Raw genomic sequence first — 22,192 nt, 5'->3', positions numbered from 1 at the left:
TAGCGGCTGGGTTCTGTCCTGTTCCATTGGATTAGTATGCAGCACACTGAAACTAGCTTACTAGCTAGCTATCCAGCTAGCATCTATCCAGCTAAGCTCAATGAATCAGACTTGCACGATAAGAAATAAATGTTATAAGGAGGAGGCGTATTCCAAAATAGATGTCTGGGCTCACACTGGGGACATAGTGATTTCAGTGGCATTTAAATTATAATTTAGTTATTGAAAAAATGTGATTTACTGTTTCCAATTAGAATAGTCGACTAGCCTAAATTTAAACTTCCATTTAAACGTTAAAATTATTTGTAAAGAACATGCCTAATTAATCAGTGGGAGTCTTGATCCCCCTTTCCCAAGTGGAATTGATGGTTTCTTTCACTGCTTGCAATAACACATTCCTGGTAGCCAAACAGGGGAGTTGTAAAAAGCAATTCTGTCTTTTTTCAGAAAGACATTTGCTCTGAAATAGGGCAGTGGAGTAGGGAACAGGCCTCTCTGGAGGAAAGGAACTTTTTTCTCTGAACTCGCTGATCAATGAGATAGAGATCTCATGGTCAATGTTCCACTCTCCTAAAAGGCACCATGGGATCCACAGCCCACTTCATCTTTATCACTGGTCTGCTTCTGCTCTGACCACGGGGACCTGATGCGGGATCATTACTACCACAAATAGAGAACTGGCTTCATGGGCTGAGACAGGGATGAGCCGGCGGTCTGGGATGGAGATTGTTGGTTTGGCCGTGTTGACTCTCTCATATCTCCGGTGTCTTATCTCTTCCCTTTCTCTCCCTCATGATTTTCTTCTACCTTTTCTGAATGCCAACAGCTGGTCTCTCAAATCCCCATAAACCTTTTGGTCCGAAAGGGGATCAGGTAAACATAATAGACTACCACCTGCCCTCGTCCATCTCCTGCCACCCTGCAACACAACCCTTGCCAACTCAACTCTTGTGTTCCAGCCTTGGCATCACACTTGCTGACTGATGGACAATGTCTCCAACAGCATCTGTTCTCTAATGCTCAGTAGCCAAAATAATTATCTGGCTTGCTCTAGGCTACATCCAGCCAGTCGTTATACTCTATGTTCTACTTTTGGTTGATGTTTCTACAACTGATGATCTTTAAACTATTTAGTTGTGTCCACTCTTTGAGGGTAAATTAATTGTTCTTCGTCTTGCTTCTGCAAAGCTTGTGTTCAGCTTACTGAGTGACTGATGCCTACTTGGCTGCAGTGCTAAGTGTTTTCAAGGACTTTCTGCCAAGCATGTGTTGTATGCTAATTGATAGCCAGGTCAACGTGCGATAATGTAAATGACTCACTACAAACATAACTGATGAACAGCGCTAACGCTAGCCTTCACGGTACATGTTCCAAGACCTATAAAGGTACATTGATACTTTATTAAAAAGAGTTTTGTTCTTCTGCCTCTCTGAGTCCAAGCCAACAGATGTAGTTGCTCATTATGTCTCCGCTCTCCATATGGCACTATTGCACATCCACCTCCCTTCACTCGGACCCCCTCCTGTCAGGCTACTGTAAGGTTCACAGCAGAGAGGTAGCAGAATGACTTGGGCACTTGTCAGCTCAACAGCCGAGGCAACCCACAGCCTGTTGTACTGGATGGAAGGGAAATTAGCTTTCACCTTCATTTCAGTTCAGAGCTCCTCACTAATGCCCGGTCAGATTTAAAACTAACCTTCTAACCTCACATTTTCCATTGAAGAGGGGTTATCAGAGGTTATTGGTAAGATTATACAAAGCAAGGAGAAAAACCCTGGCCGTTTCCAACATGCAGCCAACACCGCACCACTGGCTTGGCAGTTAAAAAATGTGCCTGCTTTTTTATTCCTTGTTGTAATAGCTAATCTAAGCATATCAGATTGCGGTCTCAGTGTAATTAAGGCAAGTATATTGTAAGCACATTATAAGTGGGTTGAGGTACTCTTGCTGCCCAACAAAGGTGCCCGCTTTCCTCCACTGCTCACTCTTCACTGTGTGTGTGTGTCTGTGTGTGTGTGTGTGTGTGTGTGTGTGTGTGTGTGTGTGTGTGTGTGTGTGTGTGTGTGAGTGTGTGTGTCTGTGTGTGTGTGTGTGTGTGTGTGTGTGTGTATGTGTGTGCGTGTGCGTGTGTGCGTGTTTGTGTGTGTGTGTGTGTGTGTGTGTTTTGTGCAAAGTCTGTGTCCTGTGAGGGCTTCCTCATTAAACGCCTGTCAAACCTCTGACTGCAGACCTGCCAGCCTTTCTGTCACAGTGTGGGAAACACACACACACAAACACACACACGCACACATACACACACACACACACACAGACATACACATCATTTAGCATGATACAAACTAGAGCAAACAGTGACTCTTTCTGTGTCACACACACTCTGAAAAACCCAAGGGAGGGACAGAGTTGTACCTTTTGTGGTCGACCTGTACGAGAAGGCACAACTCTTTACCTTAATGTATCGTCGGGACGTGGTATTGTTTGAAATTTGACTGGTGTCGATATGCTTCCTTGGCTTCGATACCAAAACAATACATCTTCCAATACCTGCCAATGAGGAATTTTTGCAAGACCCTCTTTTTCTAATTAACCAAAAACTTCATCCGAACACAAAGCAACATGTGCCCAAAACAATTTTAAGTCCAAAATGTCACAAGATTTCTATTTAGATTAGGAAATCATGATGACAAAATATCTTATATTTAGTGGGCTTTGATGACTTTTGTAGGAACACACACTGATGTATGGATGTAAATTTCCGATTTCTACTGTTTACCTTGTGATCATGATGGCAAAAGATTAAATGATTGCTGCCTTGATAACTTTCCAGTCATGTGGTGTTTCAGTGACTGATAATCTTTCAAACTCGAGGATTTATTACTCAAAACTGGACTTTCTGGGTGTGTATTTCATAGTTTAAATGGTCCCTAAAACAGCCCCTACCCTCTTATTCTTTCTGAACACAGTTTTTGATACTTGGTGCTTAAGTGATATTTCTGTTGGCATCCAAAAATCCAATTCTTGATTCTAGTGATTACAACACATCACTCCAGCATAAACAACTTTTATGACTTTCTGTTCTAATAGCACATCAGTACTGCATCTTCTGAATAATAAATGAGAGCCACAACACTCTGCTTAAACTTGAAGTGCATTTGTAGCCCACAGAGACCAAACAATAACACGGCTAAATGCTGATGTTGTTATTGAGTCCCCTGAAACCGTATGTCTTGAGAAATTAACCAAGATTGCCTTTGACAACAAAATCCAATTTTAAACTGATAAATTCAATGAGACCATTTAATGAGTGTAGATTGCAACCCTTTGGCCCCTCTCTGTTTATGTCTATTATGTGTGTTTACGTTTTCCTCTTTTCCTGTCCTGCACGGAGTTTCCCCCTTCTTAGCCTCCATGTCGCTCACTTCAGTGCTCTCTTCCTTTGTCAGTCAGGCTGTCAGTTTCTCTCTGTCCATTTCTCCATACCCTCCCTTCTTTTTGTCTTTCACCTGCACTCAGTTTTCCTGTCCTCCCCGACCCATTGTTCCCCTGGCACACGCCTGTCTTCCCCCACAGCAGTCCATTTAGATTTATTTACAGTGAAGCTACCAGATTATTGAAAGTAGAGCGGTTTGCTTGGGCTCTATTGTTTGCCTGAGATTTCCCTCCCCTCACAATGTTCAGATATAATTCGTTTTACCCCCGCACAAATAGTATGCCTGAGTATTGATCATTTGTGAGAAGAATATTGTAAACCTTTAACCTACCTACCTAATTGAATCTTTCTTTAATCTCAATCTTTATTATTATTATTATTATTATTTCTGGACTAAGTCAAATCATTAGTTTAGTACGGTGTTACATTGCATTTCAATTATGTTGAAGAATGGCTTAACCGGTCAGTGGAGATGGTAGGAAAATACAGGTAAAGGACTGTAAACATACAAAAAATATACACAGACTGACAGATTGAGCAGCTTAAACAAGTGGACACAACATTGTCATATCATCACTATAAAAGGATGTTATGAAGAATGTGTTAGAAAAACCGTCTCTTTTGACATCAAGCAGCTGTTTCTTGACTTGATGAATGTTGGTTCAGTATTCACTCTCCTATTACCTTAGAAAAATATCTGGCTCTTTACATTTACTGTTATGTTCTCCACTGTCTGCTATTTCGTGCTAGGCTGGTGACACACAGTGGGTTTATCAGTGCTTTTTCACTTAAAAACAGATACCTGTGGTTGGAAACCAGACTGATGTGAGCAAACTATTAGGTTTTGGCTGTAAAACTCCACAATGAGCTGAAAACTGCAGAGATGGATGATAAGACAGATGGCCGTCCTCCACAGAGCTGGGTCTGTCTGACGTTCTTGCCTGTAATAGGGAAGGTTTTCGTTGCCACCGTACTCTGGAATTGTTGGGTCTATGTTTATCATAGAGTGTGGTCTTTACCTAGTTTGTAAAGTGTCCTGAGATAACTTTTGTTATGATTTGGCACTATAAATAAAATTGAATTGAATTGAATTGAATTCATTCTCCATGGATTTGTGTCTAAGAGTGACCCATTTCACATTACACAGTCATTTAATCTGTTGTCGTAATAATATTCTGATTAGTGCAGCTTTAACCACAAACCCAAACAAAGAGTGGCATTGTCCCAACAGTAAATAAAAAAATCATAATTTGTGATAATATATGCCAGTTTGGCATTACAGTAAATTGACTTAATGGAGATTAGTAGGATTGGTAGCATGGCAAACTTGTGAGTTTCCTGCAGAGCGACATTGAAAGTGATGCAGCTGTTCGGATCAGAGTCTTTGAAGCTGTGCCCCTGCAAAGACACATGTAGGAATGATTTTTCTTCTTTTATTTCAGGGATTATTTGACATTCAGAGTGATTGATACTAGCTGTTGGTTGCAGATAAGCAGTCTGGCAAGCGTCTTTGATGTGGCAGACAACTTGCTGTTAGTAATGTGGAGATTGATTTTCTTTGCTTTGAGTACCCCCGGTTTAACTCAAGACTTGATTTTAAACACTTTGTCACTCCACTGCATGAGAAGGATAGTGACTGTCACAGTTTAGCAACCAATTAATCATATTGCATGGTGTATAGATAAGGTCCTTTCTTCCCGGGCCTATTACTACTGATTTGTGAATGCTAAATGCTTAAAGTTATGTTAGAAATACAGTGAGAATCATATCAGATTGAGTGAATTTTCACTAGAAAAAAATTATGTTTCCAGTACATATTTTTTTGACGAAAGTGCCAGGGTGCCTAGTTAAATATTTGTGAGTCAAGGCTGCATGCTTTAGAGTTTCATGATAAAATCAAAACTCATAGCCAAGTATTCCCCAGAGATGCCTGCAGCAAAAGGGTCTAGTGGGCCAATAGGATTGAAAAGTGGATGTTTCCATGTGTGTGTGTGTGTGTGTGTGTGTGTGTGTGTGTGTGTGTGTGTGTGTGTGTGTGTGTGTGTGTGTGTGTGTGTGTGTGTGTGTGTGTGTGTGTGTGTGTGTGTATGTGTATGAATTTGTGTAAGCTGTTTTAAGCCCCCTGCTGCCTCAGATACAGCCTACTGAAGCGTGTCAGGTTTCTAAGTGAAAGGGGTCGATTAGCACCAGTCTGCTGTGCTGAAAAGTATAGAAAGAACGCACAGGAAAAGGGGACAAGTGAAAAAATAGAGTAAACAATCTGAGGAATGCAGAGAAACAGGAGAGAAAGAGACAGAAATGAGAAAAAGATACAGAGAAACTGTACAAATGCAACAGAGAAAATGAAGGATACACCTGTGGACGAGCGTGTCCCTCCATGTGGTGTACAGCTATTACCCAGGTTTTAGGACTCCTTGAGAGGACTGCATGGCGTTCCAGCAGGGCCTGTCGGTAGTGGCAGAGCCTCCATCCATCCGGATACCCAGGGACTCCATTACACCCTGATGGGCAGGGATGGAAAACCAATCGAGGGGATATAGGGACGAGGGAGAAAGCTATGTATGGGCGCTGGGAACCACACAGACAGGCAATCTGCCATGATGAAGAGGCTCCCTTCCCTGTCCCTCTTCTCGGAACCAGCATGTCCCCCTGCATCCCCTTCAAGCCCCACTGCTCTCTACTGCAATGCCCTGGCAGCTGACTGACCCGACACCTGCCAAACTCATTCTTACTTTTCTTCTCCCCTCTTTTTTCTTTCCAGGCCTCGCTGTAAGCCCTGGCAGTATGACACCATCTCAAATTCGGAGAACTGAGGCAAAGATGGATTTTATAGATGGGAGACATGTTTAAATTGGGGATGAAACGTGATTTTTGATTTTCCTGAAGTTCAGCAGATTTGTAGGCGGCTCCGGTCTCGATTTGTTCCTGCATTCAGAGAAGGCTGATGGCTGCAAGGTTAGCTGCAGGGTACTTAACCTCCCCGCTGACAGCACAGACAAGCCTCTGCAAGACATACCTGTTAGTGCAGTCGGGGTGGTATGATAAATTCATTTGGGGCTAAGGAATACAGATATTTATATGGCTACAGCAAATATTCGCTGTGAAAACACAGCAATCAATCTCACTGAAGATTGTATGCCTCACAGTTCAGCTTGGATAGAAGAATTGTGTATTTATTGATTCTTACTGAAGGCTTGGCTGGCTTTCTTTTAATTACAGCAGTCCTTGTTTCTAATCTTTGCACTGACTATTGGCAAAACACATGCGCCTTATAACATATGTTTCTGCTCTTTAATGTGGTATTTTTCTCAGTTTAACAGATGATATATTCAGTGTTATTTTAAGTGTGTTGTTAATTATTGAGCATGTTAGGATGTTGTTTATCTGATACACAGGGCAGTCTGTTCTTGAGTTTTGGGACTGTGATACAGTGACTGTTGTTTTGACAAGGCCAGCAGGACATTAGATTTAACAGTATCTTTTAACAGTGATTTTATATTTTACACACAGTTCCTCGTGTATACTTATAACATGTTTGATAGTCCAATTTTGTTCATCTGATATGGATGTTACTACCCTCAAATAGTAAAAGCTGAGAGTCTGCACTTTAACCTCATTGTTACCGTTTTATTTCATATGCTGGAGTACAAAGCCAACTCTGCCAATTATGCTGTATGAAACAGGTAACAGCTAACAGTTTTAGATGCATTTTTATACTCTTTGGTCATCATACTTTCATCACTAATGATGCCTTTCTTGTGTAATAACCTTAAGAGCACCAATATTCATCCCCAAAATATAAAATCTTTCTTTTAAAAAAGCTGTGATGTTTTGTGTGTGTGTGTGTGTGTGTGTGTGTGTGTGTGTGTGTCTTGAAACAGACAGTTGAGCTGCTCCACAGTAAGCCTGGTGAACAAATGTTTTGTAACAGTGCATGAGGGGGTGTTATACTGAAGATTTCTCTAGCAAGGGCTTGTTTGTGTGGGTGCAACAAAAATAGGATCCATACTTGTACTTTGCATGAGCTTCAGTGCCTCAGTCACTGAATATATGTGTATTCTGAATATGCACATTGCCACAGACCTCTGGGTTATCCTTGCTTACGGTTTATTATAACAGATTAAACCCATTTCCTCAGAGCTATTCTTTCTTCTGGCTATCTGCTTGTATTGTAATATTTTTATTCTACAGTTCACACTCGTATTTTTTCTGGTTATCTCTTTCATAATCGTCCTGTCTGCGGATGTCTGCTGCATTTTAAAACATGAACATGAATGCGAAATGTCAATCATCTGCAGATGATTAAAATGCATCAGGTAGTCTGACGTCAGTCTCTCTGTGCAGGTGCCCTATGTCAAGGTGGCTCCAGAGGACATTCTGAAGGTTCAGTTCCCCCGGTTCACCACTCTGGACCTGAGGCCAACCAACACCGACATCAGCCTGGCTGTGGCCGGCCTTCTCACCTTCTTTAACAGCACCACTGCCTGCCTCATCTGTGCGCAGGCTGACTGTGAGTACAACATTCACACCCTCATGACAAAATACACAACCACCTGGGGAGAATCTGCTGTTAAAGTGCAAACATTTTGGGTTAATTTCTGCTATCCTTTAACACGTGTAAGCACACATAAGCTTCTCACATGCACGCAGACTGTGTTCTTACAACAGATGCGTTGCTTATCAACATCTCACCCCGTGAAGCAGCTGCTGCGCTCCACAGCTACAACGCCCTCAAAGCAACATGCCGAATGTCTGCATCCCAAAATAAATCCTGGTCTACTGTGGAATCCTTTCTCTTTTTGAATGTCATCATCATCCTTAAGTGCATATAATGATATAGCGTGTTGCACATGAGTTACCAGGCTCAGCTCTAGCTTCCTGCAGTAGACACCGGGCGGAACAGATATGTGTATCTCTAATGCGCTGGTCCATGTGATCATTAATCACATGGACCAGCGCAAAAGAGTAAGGAAGACTCATAGACTGACAGGTAAGTTTTAAAGGTAGTGGTAATGTATTTCTTTTTTGGTATGATGAGGAACAATAATAATAAAACAACATTTCAGAAAACGATTTACTAGTTCCCTTTGTGAATAAAAACACACAGTGATTCCATTCTAATTATTTTTTTTAACTAAATTCACACTTTAGCATATAAGATAAACCTTTTATGTGTAGTAACGTTACCTTTTGACCTCTTGTGAAAATAAAAATAAACCTCTTAAAGGATGTACAGTATTATCACACCTCAATTATATATCGATCAACAGATAAAGGACAATTCGTAAACAATTACATGAGCAATGAACAGATTGTCTCATTGTTTTTCTCAGTCCAGTGCAGTCAATGAAATGTGTCCAAGCGTGCTGCCACTTATCAGTCGTACCGGTGTAATGAAAACAACAGTTCAGTCTCTCAGATCGTCTCCTCAATAAGTTTGGCTCACCACAAGTGCCACCACCACTGTTGCACTGAGAAGCAGCAGAAATCCACTCAAATACACCACAAACGGGTGAGAAACAAAAAGACCTGGGCTTAATAGCCCAAAAAGAGGATTACATTTTCAATCTACTGCATTTACATATAGTTGTGATCATTACCTGCTCTGATTACACATATTTATAAAGTTAATTTCTTTGTGTGTCTCATTACTCGAAATTAAATCAATTGTACACATTGCTAATGATCAGAAATAACCATGTGGACATATTTATAAATGTTTGTAATAAACATCACTGTATGAATTAGTTACTCCGACCAACAATCTACTTTCCCTCTTCAAGTTTTACCACCACTGCTCGCAAAATACACAGTCTCATAGTTAAGTCCTTCTAACATGGATTACACAGAGCCTGCTAGTCATCAAAACCCATCTTAAAAAAGAAGGAGGATGACGTTTGCGTATCCACGAGTGATCTGACCGCCCCCTTGTCAAAGGCACTCGTTAGATCCTCAAGATACTAAACTGAATGACCTTAAAAAAGCTTGAAAATCTCCTTGAAGGAAGTTATTTTTGTAAATAGAGAGGAAGATTAAATCATGCCCCCTTCCCACCCTCTTGCAGTCCAGCAAGCAGTAATTACAACTCCCTAGACAAAGGCACTGTGACCCTGAATGGCACCCGCTAACCTTTTTCCTAATCAGCACAAGGCTTTGAAGAAAGGAAATAGGCTTGAGACATCAACCATGTGTCAGACAGCCCAGAGATGGCAATGAGCCACTGTGAACCGCCCACCTCGCCTATCTCAATTCTCAGTTCTTCTTCTTTTCAACTCCCTCTTTGACTGTCTCTTGCTCTTTACTTTGTAGTCTCATTTCACTCATAACCTTTAAGATGACATTTGTTCCTTAACTATTTATGTATTAAAACAAAATGTGTGTTTTAGGGCTTTTTACACAAAGTCAGTTACAGTAAATTAATACACGTGAGGTTACATTTTTCTTTTCCTCTGTTATTCATTTTGCCAAAGAAAGAATGTGATTATGCATAAACTGGATAATGATTAATAAACTTACTAAAAGAAAGTATAAAAATGGTACAATTTGCCGTTTTTCCTTCCAAGTGTTCCAGTACCTGTCAGTCATTCTTCCAATTCAGGGCGCAGATCTTGTTTCTGTGACATTTATTCCACCGAGAGTTGATTAATACGGCTCGGGCGAGAATAGTGATAAGAAGTGAACCTTTTAGGGACCCTCTGACTTTAATGTTGGCGAGGGACATGAAACTAATTTCAACCTTACTTTTCTTCTTTCTCTGGATGTGTGTGGGTGTGCTGGTCGGTTGGGAGGTTCTCATTCTGTGAGAGTGGGTTAAGAGAGGACTGGAAAGGAAATTAAATTAAATGAAAAGAAAAGAAATGAAATGACAGGAGATGGAAGGTAGATAGAAGAGACCAAGGGGAGAGTGAAATAGTTGAGGAGAGGAGAGGAGAGGAGAGGAGAGGAGAGGAGAGGAGAGGAGAGGAGAGGAGAGGAGGGGAGAGGATGCTATTTGGCACATGTAGTTGAATGAGGAAGAGGGAAAATATAGTGATTGGGGTGAGTAAAGGGGAGGAGGTAACCATGCTGGAATTATACATTGGCAACAAGAGGTAGACAGTCCAAAAAATGATACGGCTGTAGTGATTGCACCCTCTCATGTGCCCCTCATTCATTCAATAGAAAATGCAGCACATGACAGCATGCCTGGATTATCTGTGTGTGTGTGTGTGTGTGTGTGTGTGTGTGTGTGTGTGTGTGTGTGTGTGTGTGTGTGTGTGTGTGTGTGTGTGTGTGTGTGTGTGTGTGTGTGTGTGTGTGTGTGTGTGTGTGTGTGTGTGTGTGTGTGTATGAAGGCATAGCATCAGCTGAAACCCATTCGACTTTGACTCCGGTTTACCAGGCCCCTCCCTGTTGGCCAATGCAGTCAGTTGGTCGGTAGTCAGCCTGCTGTCGGTGGCTTGTCCACATGTGCCGGCCTCATTAATCACCCAAGCCAGTGACAGCCTAATAGAGCGTGGCCAATTCATGAATATTTTCCAGCCATGGCTGAGGAGGCAGGAATGGAGGTGGAGGTGGAGCTGCGCCCACAGGCACAGTGCACATCAGGACGGACATTAATCTAGCTAACCTCCACTATTGACGGCAGTGTGTGCAGCAACACTGTAACTCTGACCAAGAATACTGTCCATGTGGTTGAATTTTTAGATCTGCTGGGTGGCCCCACATATTGTGTTGCTGTGGCCTATTCTAAATTAAAAGTGACACAGGTAAAAAAATAAATAAATAAATACACCCACAGAAATCGCCTGCATGCACGCAAACACTGTGCAACCACATATTCACGTGCATGCTGTGCGAGCTCTCTCACACACACTGTGCTACACAGCAGTGCACTTTCATTAGTGAGGTGATTGGCGCAGCTGTCAGAAAGCTGAAAGAGAGCATCTCATAGGCTCTGAAATTTAAATGGAGCTGCAATGCAGGTACTGAATTTATAAATTCAACAAAACAGTAGGCCTCAATTGCTTGCAGAGCATTTCTCCATCTTTCATAGGCACAGTTGGAGAGCAGGGTTTGCTATACCAGCTCACTTCTTTTTTCACTGCAGATGTATGAGAAAAGAGCACTTCCACTACCTGTATCAGGTTTCCACCATAAGGTTGTATTATTGTTAGTTTATTTTTAATATTAGTAGTAGTAGTATTCATATAGTGTGCCTTATGCTAATTGATGCTTGCGTGCCCATGCCATCTGTTAAATTATAGTTCTCCATTAATACCCGTTTCTAGGGCTGACTTTCTGACTGTTACATATTTATATGTGGTACAGTATTACCATCAGTGACCTGTAATCAGTGTAAGTCAAGTGGAAGAGACATCTCAATGAACAGGACTGTATGCAGAGGTTTAAAAATGAGGTGTAGTAATTGCAGGGGACGTTCTTAATGACTTTGATGATTTTAATTATGCTGCCAATGATCCTGGTGTGGATGGCAGCGATGTCAGTACTCAAAATGATGGTGATAGAAGTAGCAGCACATGTTTTAAAAGCTTTTGATTGAATACATAGAAGGCAGTTAGCTCTGAACTCTCTTGCTTTTTTGAAAAATGAGTTGACTCACTAAAATTACATTTTGTCATTGTGGAGAGTGGGTGGTGTTTGTGTGAATAGGTCCAAAGTGCAGGATTCGTCTTTACTGGAGTAGAATGGAAAACGTATACTTATTCTTTCTGTCTTATTATAAAAGGGTTTTTGTTCTTGATTTACATTTGACATTTACACACATTTCAAAATGTGCAAAAAACATGGTGCATAGAACCCCACTTTGTGACATTCTGAGTTTTAATGCAGCAGGGAGCTTTCATCCCTTCCTATTTCCCTCACCCCCACCCCCACATCATTTATTTCACAATTACCTGACCAAATAAAATTCAGAAACTTTAAAAAATATGTATATAAATCCCTTGTGATATACTCTATAGTAGACATCTTCTCAACAAATCAGGGTCTCCTGAACTCTGCTATCTTTGCCTTTTTCCCATTTGTTCAAGGCGTGCACCTGGTTGTTTTTGCAGTTGAGCACTCCATTCGTCACATGGTAATTTAATAATCTGTGAAACCTCCAAATTAAGTTTTCTAAAAGATAAGTCATTTGTGGTTTCCAGTGTATATGAAGAATGATGAATATAAAGTTGTTTGCCAAGAGAACCAGAATGATCAGCAGGAGCACATTAGATCAGCACCACCGCTGTGTGACAGGTGGATTATAGTCAGTATTAATGGTTGGCCTTTTATGGTTATTTGGTTTAATGGGGAATATGCTCAGATATATTTAGAAAGTTTTGACACATGATCTTTCCTAAAACATTTTAAAGTGATGCCCCCAATCCTGACAAAGTCATAAAACTTTGTCCTACTCTCTCAAGGCTGCTCAAGGCTAAATGATGGTCATAATAATGTATGGCTGTCATTGAGGCTTTTGGGTCTGTGTTAAAAGCTTCCTCTGTGACCGAAGGTTTCATTATACATTACTCACCTATACCTCATGTTGAGCCGCCCTATTATATTTACCGGTTGATGTTTTTACTGCTGGGGCCTCTATGAAGTGGCAGAACTTTTGGGGTACTTTGTGCTTTGTGTGTCTGCAAAATGTGTGTGTGTGTGTGTGTGTGTGTGTGTGTGTGTGTGTGTGTGTGTGTGTGTGTGTGTGCGGGCACCTTGTGGTGACAAAAAGTAAATGAGTGGTTACCTGACTTGAATGTCAGCCCTCAGCTTTATCTTTGTGGCTGAAAGAGAGAGAGAGCTGTGTTGTCCATGACAATGAGGTAGTGTGGCGTCTACTAACATGCGTTAGATTCTGCTTCAATACTTGTGCGGAGCCTCTTTGATATAATGCATTCTCTAGATTTTAACCTTACGCAGTGTCCTCATTTAGGTTCCTAGTGTATCCGGTAACTTCTTCCCGACCTCAACACAGAGAAAAGTCTGTTACCAGGGTTGTTGGGTTGATATTAATGATTTTTCTAAGCCTGATTCTTGCTGTGTCTGGTTAATATCCTTTATTAGGGTAGGGCACAGCCTACTGTTTATTAAGCTGAATGAACTACTCTTTCTGTGCTGTTCCCATACCAGGCAGTGGTGTTCTCTGACAGGAAGCTCTCAATGATGCAGGAGTACAAATTCCTCAGTATTTTAGGTGATAACTTGAATTTCCTCAGGTGTCACTGTTTTTGTGGCCTTTGTTTGTCTTGTACACACAGATGAAGCTATCCACATTACTGCCAATGGTTTCACACTATCTCACTGATCTTTAGGTGGTGGTTATGTCCCAGACATACAGCAATGCGCCAGCAAAGGCGGAAAACATGAATGTAAACAATACAGGATATAATATACGCAAAAGAATTGACTTTGCAAATGATTTATGAAGAAGGAAATCCATTCAATGCATTTGTTAAACCTCAATGATACACACAATGTCTTTTGGTGAGTAACACTGTATGTAAACATAACTTTTGTTTGTTTACAAGAAAACTTCACTGAGCACATTTCAGATATTCTTTAAGATTTCAGTCCAGGGGACTGTTTGTCCAAGGACAACTGCATTTTCTGTGCATCATCCCTTTTTTAATCTAAAGTAGCAGCTATAATAAAAAAAATAGTTTGCTCTAAGGTTACTGTATAGAGGAGCCATCAGTTTACTGTGAGGCTGTTGTGAATTAGATAAAATTCCAAACAGTATTGCCAGAGTATTTGCATGGATTGTTTCCAAACAATCTCTAGACTGGCCCGCCAAAGTTTTCAAATGTAACGTCAGAGAAAACACAGAGGAAAAGGTGAAGAAGAAATGCAACATCTAACCTCATTAAATGTGTTTTATTGGAAAATGGCTACCATAAATTGTATCAAAACTGGATTTAATTTAATAATTACTTTTTAATAAGTTTGACTATAACCTAAACCAATCCTAATCTTAGTCTTTACCTTTGAACAGTCCTATGAAGTGAGGAGGCACAAACACAAATACAAGCAAAAACAAACAGAAACACAAATTCTCGCATACCTCAAGTTCTGTTGAAAAAGAAGAGATGCATATTTTACACACACACACACACACACACACACACACACACACACAGTCCCACATAACTTGTTTTCTCTTCACATGGACCTATACAAGTTTAACTAAAGAAAAAAAAAAATATTTTATTCAGCTGCTTGTTTTTCATTTAATTGAAGCTGGTTCACCAAGCTGTGAGAGAGCAACCTTCCCCTTTTTAAACATGTACACTGAAGAGAGTGTGATCTATTCTTAAGTGTGTGACTCTATTTTTGCGCGTGTGTGTGTGTGTGTGTGTGTGTGTGTGTGTGTGTGTGTGTGTGTGTGTGTGTGTGTGTGTGTGTGTGTGTGTGTGTGTGTGTGTGTGTGTGTGTGTGTGTGTGTGTGTGTGTGTGTGTGTGTGTGTGTGTAGCAATGTCTAATGTCATGAACAAGAAGCTGCAAGAAGTCATTCAGGGTGGATGCGGGAGGTGGGTTAGGAGGCTGGTTTATCAGAAGCTATTTAAAGCTCATCAAAGTTATTCCGCATTATACTACAGAGGAAGCCGATCTGACAGGTTGGAGACACAGCCAGGCGAGCGAGCAGCAGCAGCCGGGAGTGATGTCTCATGAGTGCACAGACACAGGTAGCCAGGTACAGCAAGACAAACACACACAGTGATAAAATGCCGTACAGAGAGGGTGAAAGACAGGCAGACACTGAGACTTAATTATAGAAGCTATTAGACATGATGCTGGTGACTGGTGCAGTACTGTAGCTTGTGCTGTGGGGAAGCTAAAAGAGTCAGCTTGATAATTTTAAATTGCTGCACCAAAATTGTTCTCTATGTGATAGATGAACTGCTCTGCTGTAGCCATGTACAAAATCACATAAAAAAAAAGCTGTTGACGCTAGAGTCTAGAGTGCCATTTCATTATTACTTTATAATGGAAATAGCAGGTGGAGGCTCAGCTAATGCAGGTCCTTCATCGCAAATGATGCCCTTCTCTCATGACCTTCCTAGCTAATATCAGAAAATGTTATATGAGTGTGATGATATCGGCCAAAACTTCCAAGGTGAGACCAATTTTACTATGTCACAAGGTAAGAAACTTGGTTGTTTACGACCAAATTACAAACGGGCTCTGTTGGTCATGACCTCCCCCCTGAACGCTTTACCAAAGTTGCCCCCCCTTCACCTTAATCAAGTGGAGTACAGTATTTCCAGTAAGTGAAAACGCATCTGACACTGACAATCTCCGGTTGTGTGATACATGTGTGAACGCCCTGGGTCCATATGTGAAAACGACTATGATTTCTCTCACTGTGACACACTTCGCAAATTACTTTAAACTCCTATATGGAAAATTAGTCCAATAACCTCTCAGTGTATTCTAATATATGGATGCTGAGTGACTAGTAAAATGCTGCTGGGAGCTTGATTAAGTCAGCCATGCTTTAATTAGGGCAAATCCCACTTACCTTACTAGAGTCAAACGTTCTATTTCCATGGGATAGAGAACAAGAGGTTGCTGAAATGTCTCTTTGTGTTTGATGGCTTTACAATAATTGTAATTGAAGGTAATCAGTCCACTTGTTCCTAATGGGAAAAATGTTATGGATTCATTGTTGTTAAATATAGCTGAAAACCCAACAAGAGTATGGGTTTTTTACTAAAAAGTGTAATTTAGTGCATACTGCATTTACGTACAATGTCTCTGAATGCACTTGACTTTCCTTAACTTTTTGGCTATGTATTTTATCAACTTTTTAAAAAAGACTTTAACTGCATGTCCTTGGGGGAGTCTTCGCTGCATTACAAGTACCTCTCTAATGTGTGTTTTTGTGTGTGTGTGTGTGTGTGTGTGTGTGTGTGTGTGTGTGTGTGTGTGTGTGTGTGTGTGGGTGTGTGTGTGTGTGTGTGCGTGCGTGCGTGTGCGTGTGCGTGTGCGTGCGTGCGTGCGTCTATGTGTCTTACCGGCAGGCTTACTGAACCTGGAGCAGCTCCTCAGGCAGTTCCTCATCTCCAAGGAGACTTTGTCAGTGCGCATGCTTGATGACAGCAACGACCCGACCCCGCTCCTGAAGGAGATACGAGACGACAAGACTGCCACTATCATCGTTGATGCCAACGCCACCATGTCACATATCATTTTGGAACGGGTTAGTATGGTTCATGTGATAGCTGTGTTATTGTCTGTATTCCATGTGCACAGTCTTTATACAGACAGAAAAATTCTAAATATCCACATTTATTAAACTCTCACACATCTCAAAAAGGAAAAGTAACTGAAAAACTCTAGCAGCAAGAAGTGTTCAAGGCTAAAAAAAGAATTGTGGCAGAATGATTTCTTTAACTGGAAGAAGAAGATGTTGGTAAGTCTTCAGTTTTGACCTGTAAAGGTGGAGGTTTCATTCCCTGACCAAAAGTGTGCAGAACATATAAAAAGGGAAATTTATTTTTTCACCGCTATAATCCATTTGGCTGTCCTGAATCAGAAGACAGATTTCCTGTATGTATGCACTTTTGGCAGTGGGCACAGCTTTTAAAAGACAGGGTCACAGAGTCTACAGACTACTTCAGAATAAAAGGAATTAAGACAATCTTTTCAAACAAACCTGTTCATCATCAATTTATGTGGGTGGGATCATTTAATCAAGTTGTATTCAAATGATTCATGTTCCATAAATGATTTTTACTGCACAGCTACATGGATTAGTGTGAATAAAGGACCAACACAAATGAAGGAGTCCTTTTGTCTACTTTTTGATACAGTGTGTGTTGTTGATTAAAACAAGCTGTTCTGTACTGTCAGTCATTGATGCATATCAAATGGACTCTTTCTTTTATGTCCTTCTTATCTGTTATCCATCTGTTGGCTCCTTTTCAAAACATCTTCCACAAAGAGATACAACTAAATGTAGCATGCAAATCCATAAAGTTCAGTACTGTGAGAAACTTTCTGATGACTTTACTGAGCACTACATAACAGTTTGACCTTTCTATGTTTCTCTGCTGAAGGCACACACGACTAATTAACGTCTCTGGACGTGAATAAAACCTTGACTTCAACATATTGCAGAAACTTCTGCAGATTGGATACTCATGTTTATAAAGAGTCTTAGTGGCATCAATTTAGGTCATTGTGAATGCCGAAGAAGTGAGGGTCTTCGGCAGCAGCATTTGGCCTCTTGGTAATTAATACACACATTATTTCTATAAGACGATCGATGGAAGGTTCAAGTGGAGATGGCAATGACTGGTGACAAAAGGGGGTTGTAAGAAGGAGGAGGAGAGGTGTTTCTCTTGGTTCTCCCATATTCTCTCTCAGTCTCACAGTAGATTCAATCTCTCACCTCAATCAAGTGTTCAGGCTGCCATTAGTGGTCATCCAGTCACCATGACAACCTTGGCCACCCTTGGCCACAGAGCAGCGGGAGCCCACAGTGGGATGTTTTTTTTTTCTTCTTTTTCTCTGTTCACCATTTCCCTCCATCTGTCTCTTCAGTTACAATATGGAGTTGCTCTCTGCTCTCTGCCCCAGAGAAGACGATTTCACTTTGTTTCCTCACCCTTACTTCCTCATGTTGTCTTGTACAGTACACCCGTCCCTCTCTCATCCCTCACTTTTTTTAATCTCCTCTATGTGTCACACTGTCTGTCTGTCTCTGTCTGTCAAGAGACAATCGTGCAGCAGGGTGGTGGAAAGTTGGCAGTCCTGCCTCTCATGTGGAGTGCCTAGTTGCCAAACATATCAAAGCTGTGCGCCGGCATATATGCCATTCTCAGATGACGATGATGATGATGATGATGATGATAAGAGTGCCCAGTTTGTCTGAAGGGACAAAATCGCCCTTTGTCATACAAGACATTCCTCCTTATTTGTCTGTTTACATCTTGCATTAAACCCTTGTCAGACAAAGGTCTCGCTCTCAGAGGTTTTAGCATTCATAGGGGTTTAGGTCAGCAGTGTTAGCATTCTGAATGTAATCTCAGTCAGTCAGGCCTCCACTGTTGTGCAAAGCTATACACAACCAATGTGGGATAGATAGTGAGTCCAGTATACGAGAGCAGTGCATGCAGTGTGCACTCGGACCAAAAAGATGAAGAAAAACAACAAGGAGATCAAAAAGTGGGGAAAAAGACAGGGAAGCGTATTGTGACTTGAACTTATGAATGCAGTGAAAGGAAGCCACAGGGATATTTTTCATCAGATGCTTGTTTTGGTTGTATAATGTATTTCGAACGGGATGTAGGCAGCAACTAAAAGCGATTTAGGTCATAATGTAAGTTTCTGTTTGGTAAGTTATTAAAGGCACAGGTCACCCAAGAAAAAGATGCCGTGTTTAAGTATTATTTGCTGCATGAATGCACTGTTAACAGGGGGAAAATTCCAAACACGTTGTGCCATTAGCTAGCTTCACATACTGTGTGTAACCCCAGGGCAGAGGATTACAAACTACTCGAACAAATAATTATGCAAGTTTCAGAGTAATAGCTCCCTAAATATACTCACACTTTATGAAGACATCATGAGAGGTAGTTTGTGCATGAACTTGGATGTTTGATAACACTTTCAAAGAAGACCACATCTACAGTGCATTATGAGGACAATCATAGTGAATGATAATGCAATCATAATGCTTCATGACTACACTTAAACACACATAAACACACATATTACTTTCTGATGCACTATATCAACAGTCATTAAACATTATATATGTGACTTATAATGAAGTCTCTTATGGATGCTATTAACTAGTTATAAACTAGAGGTTGACTTATAATACATTATGACTACCTTTACACACTTCAACAATCTGCTGTACTGTAGTAAGGACTCATAGTTTACTATAATAGTCCATGTCGTATCATAAGTTATTGCATGTTTTAAGTAAAGTGAAGTACAGGTTTCATTGTTGGTGCGAAGTATAATGTATAGTATAATGCATTTATGCATTTAAAGAATCCACGCTGCATCACACCGTAAGTGTTTGAGGTGTAAGACGCCAAAATGCAGAGAGTCGGGATCAATTATAGCATCATACTACAGTTGATTGTTAAGATATGTATAGGTGGGAATACATAGTCATGTTTTATAAGACCCATTAGTCAACCTCTAGTTTATGATAAGTCACGAACGTCCATAAGACACTTGAACTTATTAATCATTATAAGTCACATTTATAATGTTTTATTACCATTGATATAGTGCATCAGGAAGCATTATGTGTGTTTATTAGTGTAATTTTAAAGCATTATCAATGCATTATAATTTACTATGAATGCCCTCAAAATGCACTATAGATGTGGTGTTCATAGAAAGTTACTGGATGTTTAAGAATTTTTGTTACATTTTGCTTTTCTAAGTGTTACTTTTCTACATCTTCCTGTTTTGTTATTTATGCTTCTGCAGAACACTTAAGCTGAATATTAAACAACTTGGTGACATAGACTCCTACTGGCACACAAACACCCACAAAGAGGTTACACTTTTTGCAGATATGACAGCTAAATATCTGTTATTAAACTCTTTCTGATGCTACAGTACACAACCTTAGAAAAGTGTCAGCGTGAAAGCGTTTCATTATGAAAATTTGGAAACCTTTGTGCAGCCAGGTGTAAAAGATCATTTCTGTGTGGCGTCTCAGAAGGAGCATGAGGGTTAACTCATGCTAAAGAAGAATTTCACACAGAGTTCAAATATGATTTGTGTGAAAACCTTCTCGGACAAAGAGAATGTTCTTGGAAACTGTTTGGTTTGATATATATATATCTACATGTGCAACGCAGAGTGATTAAACAGAAGCTTGATGATTTTCTTTTTGCTAATGACTTTAATGAAATGAAACTATGAAAAGTTCGCCCTGTCCTTCACAACTGCTCCTCGCTGACTTTGATTTAATCAAATTGTAAGACGTGTCGAGCAGACTACTAATGTGCCTCCAAAATTAATTGCTCCATTGAGAGCCATCGTCAGATAAGAACGTGTCTGCTCTTATCAAGATGTGGATTTGATCTGTTTGCTGCAGAGTGGAGCTCGAGTTACACTGAATCACTGACCTCTCAACTTATCTCCCTGCCCCTTTATTCTCCACTCTCTTTGCTTTCTGTTTTGTTCACCCCCTCCCTCCTCCATTTCTCTGACCTCCATCATTACATTGTTTTGTTCAAACTACAATCCTCGAATTTCTGTTAGTGTGCCTTTTGTACCTTCTTTCTCTTACATTTGTCTTTATCTCCCCCTCCCTGCCCCTTTTGTCTTTTGTTCTGCAGGCGTCCGAGCTGGGGATGCTGTCAGTCTACTACACTTACATCTTCACCTCTCTGGTAAGGAAAAGGGAAATGATGTGGGTATTTTGAGGCAATATAGATTTCACACCTGCAGGACCAGATCACCAGTCTACCGCTGTGCTCCTGTAGTGTATTCAAATAGTACACTTTAATTGGTGCTCTTAACTTGAATGCATGATTGAATGGTAATTGTTAAGCAGACAGGAGCTGAGACGGAAGAATTATATCATAGCTACATTATAGCATAGCCGATCTCCTCCCTCACTGCATGTAAATGCCAATTAGAGGCATACTGAGTGTGTTGGCTTTAGTGGCTCCAGTCACTGCTCCTAAAACAAGGGCAAACGCCCTTGTTTAGGTGTACTCTTGGACCAAGCAAATGCGTAATAATGATTATTATTATTGCTTTAAGTACTATGGTTGGTGTTATTGCTGCTGCAGTTTGCTTAGTATTACAACTGTATGATTGAGGAAAGCCTGCCAAGTCCCATTGAATGAGCGATGAAGTCATCGCCCTTGGTCATCATTTATTTCTGTCAGTGAATGAGTTGTGTAGGAGCCCAACACTTCCTTCCTCTCTTCCTTTCTTCCTATCTGTATTTCTTTCTGTTTGAATTAACCCAATTTTAGTATGAGTATTTTGCAGGTGATAATATACAGTGTGTATATATATATATATATATATATACATGTATATATATATATATATATATATATGTTCACCCCCTCCCTCCTCCACTTCTCTGGCCTCCACCCTTACATTGTTTTGTAGTAATGTGCAACATTTTAGGCAGGTGTGGAAAAAATGCTGTAAACTAAGAATGCTTTCAAAAATATAAATAATAATTGTTTATTTTATCAATTCACAAAAATCAAAGTGAGCAAACAAGATAAAAATTGATGTTTGGTTTTACTACCCTTTGCCTTCAAACCAACATCAATTCTTACACTTTGTACACTTACACAAATTCAGGGATTTTGTAGGATTATAGTCCATTATATGATCAACCAGATATACAAAACAGGCGCGAATGATCATCAATTTCACATGTAGGTTAAAATGGTCATTAAATTAAACAGAAAGAGCTGTGTAGGAGGCTTAAAACTGGGTGAGGAACAGCCAAACTCTGCTACCAGGTGAGGTTGTGGAAGACAGTTTCATGTCACACCATGGCAAGACTGAGCACAGCAACAGGACACAAGGTAGTTATACTGCATCAGCAAAGTTTCTCCAAACGGAGATTTCAAAGCAGACTGGGGTTTCAAGATGTGCTTCTCAAGCTCTTTTGAAGAAGAACAAAGCATTTTTCTTTTTTTGAATGCATTTCATTTTTTTTTAATGTATTCTTCGTTTACAGCATTTTTTCACGCCTGCCTAAAACTGCACAGTACTGTATATATATTTAAGTTATGGTTGGTTTGCGTGTTTGCCTGCAAACTAA

At 40.4% G+C, this 22,192-nt stretch overlaps 1 protein-coding gene across 1 annotated transcript in view; it reads left to right on the top strand.

The window, feature by feature from the left end:
• Positions 1-22,192, top strand: part of grik4 (glutamate receptor, ionotropic, kainate 4) — a gene marked incomplete at its 3' end in the record, with an annotated part of 235,141 nt that overhangs the window by 128,966 nt on the left and 83,983 nt on the right. Inside the window, exons 5-7 of the mRNA XM_083913261.1 lie at positions 7,776-7,941; positions 16,437-16,615; positions 20,733-20,786. Of these exons, the coding sequence (XP_083769387.1) occupies positions 7,776-7,941; positions 16,437-16,615; positions 20,733-20,786 (399 nt within the window). The remainder of the gene's footprint in view (positions 1-7,775; positions 7,942-16,436; positions 16,616-20,732; positions 20,787-22,192) is intronic.

This window comes from Echiichthys vipera (genome assembly GCF_963691815.1).
Source record: "Echiichthys vipera genome assembly, chromosome: 5".
Classification (NCBI taxonomy): Eukaryota; Metazoa; Chordata; class Actinopteri; order Perciformes; family Trachinidae; genus Echiichthys; species Echiichthys vipera.
The sequence above is the reverse complement of the archived record's forward strand: the minus strand, read 5'-3'. Positions and strand labels throughout refer to the sequence as shown.